Genomic DNA, 12,757 nt, shown 5'->3' on the forward strand with positions numbered 1-12,757 from the left:
AGATTCAATATAGTTGTGCTGCAAGAAAGTTCCACTGTATTTCCACCCACACAACCAGGGCATTGCATTGTGTCTCTATTTGCTCTTTGGATAAGAAAACTGTACCTCCACTGTAAATATGACTGACGACAAACACTTGGTGGCTTCTAGGTGCAGCTGATGGTTAACATAGATTAAAAGACGTTTGCTTACAATTTCGTCTGTGTTTGTGGTAGATTAGAGGTACAAACCCACACAGGATAAATGATGCTTTAGATGAATTGAAGAATTTACATCTGTCTAATATTTTAGGAACCCAATCATTTTCTCTTTAAATTTTGCAGATTGTAATAAATATGTGACAGTGAACATGTGTGTCTATAAAAATACCAGTATACATGTATTTTACAGAAATCTTTCTCAAATGAAACACAAGATATCATTTATATTAAAACCTTTTTATTACATCTTTTCTTTTGAAGACAGATACATGGTAAAATTTATATAGTACAACGGTATTGAACAATAGATACAGTGCAACATGTTTAATCCGACATACACTGGAAGACAATTTTTTGTCAGAATACACAATGTGTGTCGGAATAAACAATGGAAAAAATAAACAATGAAAATACAAAGTAGAAAATGAAAATAGATTCGGAATGAATAAGATTTGTCCAGTGAAACGTGGGATAAGGCAGTTTTCACTGTATATTTACCAAACTGCATTGTACATGTAATTCACTCATTACTGACAGTTATTGAAGTGAAAAATGAACGAATTCCAGAATTTATGAATGAAACCAGAATTGTGATTACAACCTCTTGTGACCAAGAAGATTTTCATTTCTTGAATATATGTACATGTAAGTTATTGACAAAGGTTCGGGAAAAAAATAGTTTAAATATGAAGTGTTGCAGATTGAAAACAAAAGGTACTGTGAGCAATGCTCACTAAGAATACCCCCCGCTTACCCCAATCTCCCAAAGGGTGTTGGTAATAGGTATAAACTACCTCTTTTTTGAGTGTAAAAAAGAAATGGCATGACAAACCGAACCATATTGCTACTTCGATGTCCAGTGTGCGTGACCTTTGACCTTTTGACCCCAAAATCGATAGGGAACATCTTCATCTCATGGGTAGTCCATATGTATGATATGGTGACTGTAGGTGGAAAGGATAACGCTTTAGAGCCCGGAAACCATATTGCTACTTCAATGTCCAGTGTGCTTGACCTTTGACCTTTTGACCCCAAAATTAATAGGGAACATCTTCATCCCATGGGTAGTCCATATGTATGATATGGTGACTGTAGGTGGAAAGGATAATGCTTTAGAGCCTGGAAACCATATTGCTACTTCGATGTCAAGTGCGCTTGACCTTTGACCCCAAAATCAATAGGGAACATCTTCATCCCATGGGTAGTCCATATGTATGATATGGTGACTGTAGGTGGAAAGGATAACGCTTTAGAGCCCGGAAACCATATTGCTACTTCAATGTCCAGTGCACTTGACCTTTGGACCCCAAAATCGATAGGGAACATCTTCATCCCATGGGTAGTCCATATATATATGATATGGTGACAGTAGGTGGAAAGGATAATGCTTTAGAGCCCGGAAACCATTGCGTCTACAGACGGATGGACGGACAGACAGACAGACGGACAACCTGATTCCAGTATACCCCCCCCCCCCCACAACTTGTTGCGGGGGGTATAATAATGAACACGGGTTAACTTTTTTGCATCTTATAAATCAAAATTACACTGCATATTGTAAGATATCTAGGGACCAAGACAGGGATATATAAGGGAGAATGGAAGCAATGTTAATTCTAAAAGTAGCAAAAGATTTACAGCCATGAGTTTAAGAAAATTTAGAGTATCAATCTCTTGCAGACACAAAGAAAGACACAAAAAAACCAAAACTATCAATAGGAAGTCCCAAAAGGCATTTTATATGTCTGCCATGAGGAGAAACTGTCAATGATTTGGGTAGTTTCTTTAGAACAGTAACAAATGTACACAAGACATTCAAAATTTTAACAATGATTGTGCATAGAAGGGACTTCTGTAATCTCAGTTTGGCACAGAGTGTGGAAGATTAAGGCACACTAAAATCTCTTTTCATCAAATATGAGCATATCACAACTTTATCATATATCCGATAGTTCAACACAAGCAGAGGTCATGAAAAGAATACTAGAATACCATAGTATAAAGCAGTACCTATACTGCAATATTGAATATCAATATACCTCGAAATCATTCTTGCAAATAACACTAATAATATCATCAAGGAATACTCTCTGTTCTTGAGCAAACAATTGGTATTACAATTTCTAGCACTTTAAACTTGAGGTAGGAATGAATTGCTATAATCCCAGAATTCAAGATTTTGATGATGAATAAGATTCTGACATCACAGGTTTTCCACAGCATTGTCATGGAGTTCCATTGGCAATCAAGGGACTAGTTTCATTGTTACTTGTCATGAAGTTCCATTGGCAATCAGGGACTAGTTTCACTATTACTTGTCACGAAGTTCAATTGGCAATCAAGGGACTAGTTTCACTGCTATTTGTCTGTTCATTATTTTTCAGTGTTTCCTGGAAAATGCAAAAGAAGATGACATATAGCATTGCATCATTTATATGGTAGTTAAATTGGACAGTCACGTGTGAAATTGATATGCTAGAGTGAAATACTGAAAATGGGACAGGATGATTCCAATACCGCTTCTCAGTTGATGGGTGGGTATAATATCTGCTTCTATAGTCATCTAAATACCTGATCTTTTACAACAACTGACTGTTTTTTCTGTTTTCCTATATTTTAGAACATGAGGGAATTTATTGAAATGTTAAAATAGGCAGTACTGCATTCTTGCATTCTACAGTGTCAGCCAGTCTATGATTATCCTCCGACAAACCTCTGTGATCATCCCTATTGATTTTCAAGATTGATATGCACGGTAGACAGTAGCCAAAAGCCATTAAAATACCGATTAAAAAAACCCAGTAGTGTGTTATTACTCCAGTCAAGCTAAGTGAAAATGAAAAAATTGGGAAAAGGCATGTTTCAGTTTATAAATTTCAATAATCTCATCTTTAAAGTGACAAATGTGAAGTCTACTTGATATTTTGTTCTATTCTTATTAGTCTTAATGACACAGTTCATTCTCACTGCATATCTATGTAATGTATTATACCCCGATGTCATAGATGTGATTAAGCTACATTAGGTTCAAAGCCCAATGAAGATCTCCCATTGGTAAATTGTATCGTATGATTTTCTGAATTTCTACATAGACCCTGGAATAGCAGAATGATAGCATAGTAATTATATTGAGAGGACACCTAACATTAAGGGAGAATAATGTGTAACCCATTTCAATATCACTAATATCTGACTTGGTAATAACATGCGAAAATTTAAAAATAAACAAATACAAAGATCATTATTAAAGAATATCTAAGAAATATACGTTTTAATAGAATCATATTCTAAAAAAGATTTATTTGTGAGAGGAGGATTTTGATGCTGATAATCAGCAAGGAATGTAATACGGATCAGTCACGACCAGCCAGTGGATCCATGTTTAATAAATGTCAATGATATCTTCCGACATAATCAAGAATTTGTATTAGATAGTGACCATTTCCTGCTCAATTCCTTATCATCTACCTGAGTCTAAAAATTTACATGCACATCAATAGCAACATTCATAAATCTTTGATTTTATCACCACCGACATATTCAGAACACATAAAAATTCAAACCAAAAATTTCAAATCACTCATTTACCCTTGAAATATTTCTGTATCTGATTTCTGCAAGATCTCTTGATATTTTGAAGAGAAACGATGTTTTGCATTCTCGACTCTCTGGGAATTCATACTCAGTGTATTTTTGTTACCTGTTCCTAAGGTATCAGTTATCCAATCTTTTTTAGAATAATGTTTGATGTTCTTATGCATTTCCCCTTTTCATGTACAACATTTAAGTATTCTTACAGCTAAAGCTTTCAGCAACTCATAGACTGTTTATCGAAACAGCCGATATCAAGCAACACACTATTAGATATATTCTGGATGGCCACTTCTGCCAAAACAGTTTTTCGAGATGATCAATTTCTGCCATACTGTTTATAATCAAATTTTCTATGAACATCAAACATTTGGACCATTTGTAAAATGTAAAATACATTGCCTTCATTCATGTTTGACTTGCATCTGATAATTTTCATCTCTTTAAGAATATTGTAAATAAAGCATTGCAGAAGTTTGCATCTTCAAGACTTACAATGAATGCAGTATGTTCATAAGACAGAGTCTCTCAGAAGATCAAACCAGTTACCTGCACCATCTGCTTGGCAGCTGTGCATCTAAAAACATTCTAACACAACTATTTCGTAAAAACGTTGGGAAAAAATCTCTATTTTGTTCATTTCACCTTAAATCGAATATTTGAATTTTTCTATTTTGGTAACTTTCACTCGTGCACATGTTACATCAATATAAACGATAACATGGTTAGCCTTGCTCTCTAACTTCACATCTCCTACAAACGAGTTCCTTTCCTAATATCTTGTCATATCTTATAAAGGAAACATAGTTTTCCCTGTCCTTCATTTTGATTCCTTAACATGTCCGACATTTATGTCCAAAATACCCACTACCTCCCCTTGCTTCCTCTAACGCCCTAACTGATATTTACCCTGTCAGTCTGATCTTATCTTATGGCCCTGCATTTTAAATAAGACAATTACACACTGCAACACAACTCACAATGAGTTCATATGACTGTCATTATATGACGTCCCTGTGTTCTCGCTGTAGCATCCCCTGTGTTTTTCTTGGAACCTCTACTAATTTTCTTGTTTGAACTTTGCATCAGTATCAAAGCACGTTACAGGTATCAATTTTCCTGACCGTTTTTCTACATTTAGATTCTTTACATCTATAAAACCCCTGATGGCTTCTTAGGAAAGGTGAAGGAAGGGCAGTTAAGAAGCAGTAGGCAACAAGTGTGCTAATAACTTCTTACAAACAACAACTTTGTAAAATCAGAATGCAATAGGATATCTAGTGAAGCAACCTGCAGACAACTAAATTGAAGTTTGTGATTGTTTGTTAGCTTAGAGGATTAGGGGGGAGCAAGAGAAGAGGCGGTTAAGTTGAAGAAGCCTCCACAGACAAGAGCTGGGAGCATCAGGAAATTACAAGTTCTTTACCGTTACATGAATTGCTTAAAAGACTTATTTTCCCCGATGATTAATGTCCTTATACAAAAAGTTAAATCTATTCGAAATTGCTTCTGTGCTATTTAAAATTCAATGTTTTTAAAAATAAAATGTGCAGTTTGTGAAATTAGAATAAGCAGGATACAAAAACAAAGTCAAGGTTTCTTCTCTCATTTTTCAATAGCATTTCATAACTTTCAATTTCAAGTGAAATAAAAAAAATTACTGCAACCTAGAACATTTTTTGCACATACATATATCTCATATATCTGCAGAACTCTATCTCGCTGAAAAAAAAATTGGGATAGGCAAGATCATAGCAATATTTTCCCCAGAGTGCAACAGTTCTGTTCTGCAGCTATCAAAATGAAGAATGTTTTACTTGTTTCTCTGCAATTCTTTAAGTTTTGTTCATCAGAAACCAAACTTTGAATTGGTCTTGCAGCACCTGTGTGTTTAAGGAGGTACTCTACATCGTCATAGAATGCCTTTGAAAACATGGATTAAAATATAAATATGAGCAATATTTGCCTATTCATTTAAAAAATCATCGCCTAGCTGAGTAGATCAGTAGGTTAGCACATTGACTATTGAACTGTAGATCACGGTTTCGAGTCCAGCAGGGGTTTTAATTTTTTTTTCAGATTGCTTTCTACTAAAACTGCATTTTTTTTACTAAATAAAGTAAATTTGAAAGTTTTCAATTTTGAAATATTGTTGTACATATCCTCCAATTTTCATCCATATCAAATTTCCCTGGTGTAGCATACCTCCTTAAAGAGAATGATTCTTGATTTTCCCCAAAATTTTGTTTTTCACTTTTAATGATCAAAATCTATTGTCTAATGTATTTCAAAGGTTTCACAAAAAGTTAGGGTTATATGGTAATACAGAAGTGCATTATAGAGAGTTAAATGAGCTTTACCCATCACCTGAGTGTTGCACAACAAGCTTGCTTTCTATTGTCAGGAAGCTTTCATGCATATGTAAACTTCTTTGACACAAGGGTTCTTGAGAAGGTTTTTTCTATATATTACATGTAGTATGTAAAATTTTGATCCCCTATTGTGGCCTCATCCTAACCCCCGGGGGCCATGATTTTAACAAACCTGAATCTGCACTCTGTCAGGAAGCTTTCATGTAAATCTCAGCTTTTTTGGACCAGTGTTTCTTGAGAAGAAGATTTTAAAGATTTTCCCTATATATATATATTTGTATGTAAAACTTTGATCTCCTATTGTGGCCCCATCCTACCCTCAGGGGTCATGATTTTAAAAAACCTGAATCTGCACTATGTCAGGAAGCTTTCATTTATATTTCAGCTCCTCGGACCCAATGGTTCTTGAGAAGAAGATTTTTAAATGACCCCACCTTATTTGTATTTTTGTAATTATCTCCCCTTTGTAGGGGGCATGACCCTTTATTTGACCAAACTTGAAAGCCCTTCACTCAAGGATGCTTTGTGCCAAGTTTGGTTGAAATTCAATGGACCAGTGGTTCTGGAAAAGAAGATGAAAATGTGAAAAGTTTATGCCGATGATGACAGACAATGGACAAATAATAAATTCACCACGAAAAAAACCCCAACACTTGTGACAAAATATAAACTGCTCCATTGTTGTTAACCTTATTACACATTAAATCCAAGACATTTTCATCATATTATGGCTACATAACCTAGTAATGTAGTATATTTAGACATAGAAAATACGGTTTCATAAAAGCACTACTGCTTTAAAATGATATTTGTTTCTAATATTTCTGGTCTTGTGTAGAGGCTTGGTTTTTATCTGAGACCCAGAAATGTGTATTTATGAATACCAGCAGTTAAATGCTTAATTATGATGTCACAGGTTAATATGACATAGTCATGACCTCTTGTCTTGCATTCTGACATTTTAGAGTCTGGTCTATGTGTACCCGCCGCGGACCCTCTGCCTCAGCACTATCAATTTCAAAGAGAACAATTAATGAGGAAAACATATCTGATGAAGTGATCTTTTTTTGCTCAACCTAGCAACCTAATCAAAATTGTTTTAATAAACAACCATGTATGGAATATCCTACTTTCATTTTCATGTTTCCGGATCACTGCCACCAATGAGTTGAATCTTGACATTGGAAACAAGCCTACCTGTCTGCAATCTCTTGATGAGATATCAAATCGGGGACCAGTCTAGCCAATGTCTTACGGGAATAAATGTCAATTCAGTCTTGCAGTCATTGTCATTAACCATTTAGATGGCTAATATATACATGTATTGTAGAACCAACCAGACCCAAACTTACAGAAAGCAGACTCAAAGAAAACCCTGTGTCTGCATAAATGTTCATGATATAGTATCCGTTTCTCATTTTTATCAAGTTTGTGATGGATACACATTCAGAACTGCTAGTAAAAAATACTAGTGTAAAGCTATATTTCAAGAAAATGCCAGAATTAACATGCTTAGTGTCATTTAGTACTCTTCTGATTTAAACATCTACAAATGTATACGACAAAAAGTTGGTACGTAATCAAATCTATATACTCATGCTGCAGAACGTATCCATTTAGTATATTCAGTAATGCAGTAGTAATTTAAAAAGAGAGGATTAACAACCATTTAACCATTAATTTGGTAAAAATGGCTCTGACAGTTTTTCCAACATTTTCACTTATATCAGAGAATATTAATAAAATGTTAGTTCTAAGATTTCACCCCTGGTCAATAAAGTATTTCAAAATGTATTCGGCACCAACACAATTGGGAAATGCACACCAAGTTTGATGATCCCAGCCTTATTGGAACTATTTTTCCTTTACAATTATCAATGAAAGTATAGCCTTTACCGTTGACCTTGAGAAATCACAGACATCCTCCTCTCACAATGGGAAACACGTTACGGAGTTTGATTCTTCTAGACTTATTTCTCTTTTTATTCTTCCCACAAGATGTTGATGTACTAACAGACAAACACACAAAAGCACTTCACCATATCACAATACATTCTATCTATGATGATTGAGTATATCATGTTTGTTTATTCTACACTTACTAGTACTGTTTGATTTGTGCCTGTAAAATTACTCATGTACATGTAAGTTTGACCTTGAACAAGAGGTCAAAAGAGACCTTATTGGTCACCTGAATTAAAATGTATCACTAGCCCCAAGGCCTATGAAATCTATAATAATTTTCCTATTCTGCATATCTAAGCTAAATTCTGATATTTTGAATTTAATACACAAATGCCCCACAAAGTACTCATACTGATGGAAGACTTACATAATGTACTATGTAATATTAACACTATATGACTTTTTGGACCCCGCCAAGAGTCAGAACCTCGGATTGTAAAATTCAATTTTGGTACATCCCCTTTGCTTCTCCTAAATGTGCATTTAATTTTTATACAGTATCTGAAAAATTAAAGACAAAGTCTTTCATAATCACTATAATAATTTTGGTTCCACCCTGGAACCAAAACCCCTACCCCTGGGATAATGAAATTTACAATTTTGGTGAAGGGCTTTTTTCTAAATACCTATTTGGTTTCAATTTAGTATCAATAGCATTAATGAATAATTGTGTTTTTTAAATTTTTTTTTACACATAAACACTATATGCCAAGTTTAGCCCTGCACTAGGGTCAGAACCTCTTCCCCGGGGATCATGAATTCTAAGATTTTAGTAGAAGACTTACTGCTCTACACGACTTTGTATTTAGTTTTTCTTACAGATGTTTGGTTCTAGAGAAGATTATGACAATTGGTCAATTTTTGGCAGTGTTTGCTCTGTCTCTGAGGCCCCAAGGGTGCAGGAATCCTAAAATTTTCAATTTATGTCTTCCTTGTCCCAAAGATTCTGCATAGTATTACCAAATTTGAAAAGAATTGGAATGGTAGTTATCAAGATATCAAGATGTTAAAAATGTTCAATTGTTAGCACATGAGAACCAACAACAAATGCAGACCAATAAGGCTACATCAAATCGATTCTCTGGTTCTCAGACACTGCCCCCCCCCCCCAAATCGGCTGCTGACACAAGTTTATTGCTGCCCCAGAAAAAAATCGCCGCCGCCCATATTTGATCCGTCAAAATAAAATTCGTGTTTTGGCGCCGAAATCGTAAAGCGCCTTGTTGAATAAGACGTGCTGCTTAGTTGATGTGTACAATACGGCGACAGAAACAGTTCTGTCAGCATTGAGATTATTTTCAATTCAAAACAGATTATTTCATGGACAATTATACCGGTAGACTCATCCTTGACAGTTGATACGCTTTGCAAGAAACTTCTGGGCGGTGAATTTAAAGAAATTGAAACCGTGAAGGAACAAATTGATGAAAGCAAGACCGAGTTGAAGTATGACGTTTTCGTAGGTCGAAACAAAACGGCTGACAGCAATAAGGTTTTTCAACAGTGAAAATTTGTAAGACTCTAACTTTCGATCTTCACAACACACACACACACACACACAAAAAAAAAACCACGGACAAAAAATCCCTACCCATTTGTGACATGGAGATAAACTGAACAAGAGGCCCAAGGGCCTAGAATCGCTCTTCTGATAAATTGTACAACCCCACCATTTCTATTCTTAGCCTCTTAGTATTCTAAATCTTTAGTTAAATCCTAAGAATTCAAAAAAAGTAAGTCAATGTGACCTACTTTTTGGTTTACACATTTTGAGAACCCAAGAAATATCAACTGACAAAGTTTGATGATTTTAAGCCAATTAGTATCTGAATATTGAAATATAGCTGTCAAATTCCAATCGTAGGTCATGGTGACCTACTTTTTGGTCAGCGAACTCCGAACATGCAAGACCCATCAACTGACAAAGTTTGATGACTGTAGGTCAAATAGTATCTGAAATATATAAATATAGCCGTCAAATTCCAAAAGTAGGTCAAGGTGACCTACTTTTTCGTCAACACTCTTCAAACATGCAAGACCCAACAACTGACAAAGTTTGATGACTGTAGGTCAAATAGTATCTGAATTATATAAATATAGCCGTCAAATTCCAAAAGTAGGTCAAGGTGACCTACTTTTTGGTCGACACACTCCGTTGACTCAAGATGCATCAACTGTCAAAGTTTGATAATTGTAGGTCAATTAGTGACTGAAATATATAAATATAACTGTCAAATGCCAAAAGTAGGTCACAGTGACCTACTTTTTGGTCGATACACTCCGAAGACTCAAGATGCATCAACTGACAAAGTTTGATGATTGTAGGTCAAATCGTGTCTGAAATATAGTAATTTAGCTGTCAAATACCAAAAGTAGGTCACGGTGACCTACGTTTTGGTCGACACAAACCGAAGACTGAAGACGCATCAAGTGACAAAGTTTGATGATCCTAGGTTTTACAGTGCCCAAAATATGCATCTAAAATTGAAAATGTGAAATTTGAATATCTGCAAAATTCAAAAAGTAGGTCACTGTGACCTACTTTTTCATAAATATGTTTCAAGGCCTCAAGATGCATCAACTTACAAGATTTGATGATTCTAAACCTCTCGGTATTTGAAATAACTTAAAATATATCTATAAATGATAAGCCATAAAATTCAGAAAGTAGGTCACAGTGACCTATTTTTCAGTTGACACATTTCAAGGTCCCATGATCCACCAACTGACAAGTTTTGATGATCATAGGCTTCAAAGTGTCCAAGATATGCATCAAAATTAATTTTAAAATAAATACCTGCAAAATTCAAAAAGTAGGTCACCGTGACCTACTTTTGAGACAACTTGACACAAGGTCCTAAGATGCATCAACTGTCAAAATTTGATGATCCTAGTCCTTATAATGACTAAAATATCTAAGATTTAAGGAATTTAAATTTTTTTTAAATTTAGGTCAACTTTGAAGTGACCTTGAGACCACGCCCTTTGCCCCAGGGTAATGCCTTGAACAATTTTTAATCTACAACATATCCTCATCCTTATATGTAAGTTTGGTGATAATATGCCCTGTGGTTCTTGAGAAGAAGATTTTTTAGCAACCACTACTTTTGTTTGTATTTTCCTGATTATCTCCCCTTGTTAAAGGGTCACATCCCCCTATTTAGTATGTATGAAAGCCCTTGGGCCAATGATACCCTGTAACAAATTTGAAAAAAATTGGCCATGGGGTTCTTGAGTTATAGCCCTTTTTCTAAAAAGTTTACGCACAAATGGCCATAGCATTAGCTCTTTGAGCCTTCGGCTCAGAAGAGCTAAAAACTAAACCCCCTACCTAGCTACCTACCTACCTACCTATTTTTTGAAAAACAATTGTCTGAGAACCAGAGAATCGATTTGATGTGGCCTAAGCAATAGGTCATCTGAGTGACTCAGGTGACCTAAAAACAATAGGCTTCTTTCTCTCACTCATTGCAAACGTGTACAAAGTTTGATGATCCTAGCTTAATAACCATGTAAGTTTGACCTTGAAAAACAATGGCTTCTTCCTCTCCTGGATGGTAACATGTGTAACAAGTTAACGTGATCCTAGCTTTACAGGTATTGCTTTGTCTGACCCACATGCAGATGGAAGGATGCAATGTGCCGTACTGTAATATGACATGTCTGGCATAAAAAGGAATATCTTATTTTTTACTAGCAAAATACTTTTTTGACCACCACAACTACCACAAAAAACAAAACAATTTAAAAACAACAACAACAACAACAACAACAAAACAAAAAAAACCCAAAAATAAAAAAAACAAAAAAAAAATGAAAAAGAATAAAAAAGAAAGAAAGAAAAAACAAAAATAAAAAGAAGAGGCCCATGGTTCATAATGGTCATCTGAGTATGCACAGTTTTTGGTCTTTAAACATTTTGTGCTACCTGTAAGCTTTTTATACATGTACTTTTTTCCATTTTTATACGTTGGGGGTAATCAATTTCACATTGCTCATTATAATTATACAAACAATTTGTCTGCTTGGTGTCCATAATTATATAGACAGTTTGTCTTCTTAATGTCCAGCAGTAAAGAAGATTTTCTACTGCATTTTGAATACATAATGTATATGACCAATCTAGCCCCAGTCTGGTACCTGAGGTTATGAATTTCACACTGTTGGTAGAGGGTTTAATGCCCATTATGATGATGCAAACATTTTGCCTCCTTGATGCTGAGAAGTAAAAGAGAAGATTTTCTAAGATATAATGCATTTTTAATAAATAACCAACTCTCCAACCTGTGGCATGAACCTACATCTATAAACCCAGGGGTTATGAATCTCAGCTTTGGTGAAGGACTCATTGCTTATTATAACCATGGCAATAGTTTGGCTGGTTCATGTCCAGGAATAAGATTTTTTCGGGGCCCCTGGGAGGTAGGGGCCATGAAATTCACAAATGTTGTTTCCCTTGATTGAAACTTGTTCAACCATTCCAAAGAAGCAGGAAATGTTCAAAAGTTTATGACTGATGCATGACCAACAACTAAGATGATGGTCAACTCACAGACTCAGGAAACCTAAAAATGATATTCGTATCTTTAACTTAGACCCTGGAATTCAAGTTTTATTGATATACTATTC

The 12,757-nt window shown here is 35.1% G+C and overlaps 1 protein-coding gene across 9 annotated transcripts in view; it reads right to left on the reverse strand.

Moving 5' to 3' along the window:
- Window positions 1-421: 421 nt before the first annotated feature.
- The window catches only part of LOC125645858 (lysosome membrane protein 2-like), a 51,529-nt gene continuing 39,193 nt past the window's right edge, over window positions 422-12,757 (reverse strand). For 7 of the 9 annotated variants that reach the window (XM_056158124.1, XM_048871770.2, XM_048871732.2 and 4 more), the window contains 2 exons: window positions 5,609-5,714; window positions 422-2,590 (listed from right to left, as the gene is read on the reverse strand). In XM_056158124.1, coding sequence (XP_056014099.1) covers window positions 2,574-2,590; window positions 5,609-5,714 — 123 coding nt within the window. In that variant the 3' untranslated portion in view covers window positions 422-2,573. The remainder of the gene's footprint in view (window positions 2,591-5,608; window positions 5,715-12,757) is intronic. The other 2 variants (XM_056158138.1, XM_048871792.2) reach the window with 1 other exon arrangement.

Source organism: Ostrea edulis, chromosome 1, assembly GCF_947568905.1.
Source record: "Ostrea edulis chromosome 1, xbOstEdul1.1, whole genome shotgun sequence".
Taxonomy (NCBI): Eukaryota; Metazoa; Mollusca; class Bivalvia; order Ostreida; family Ostreidae; genus Ostrea; species Ostrea edulis.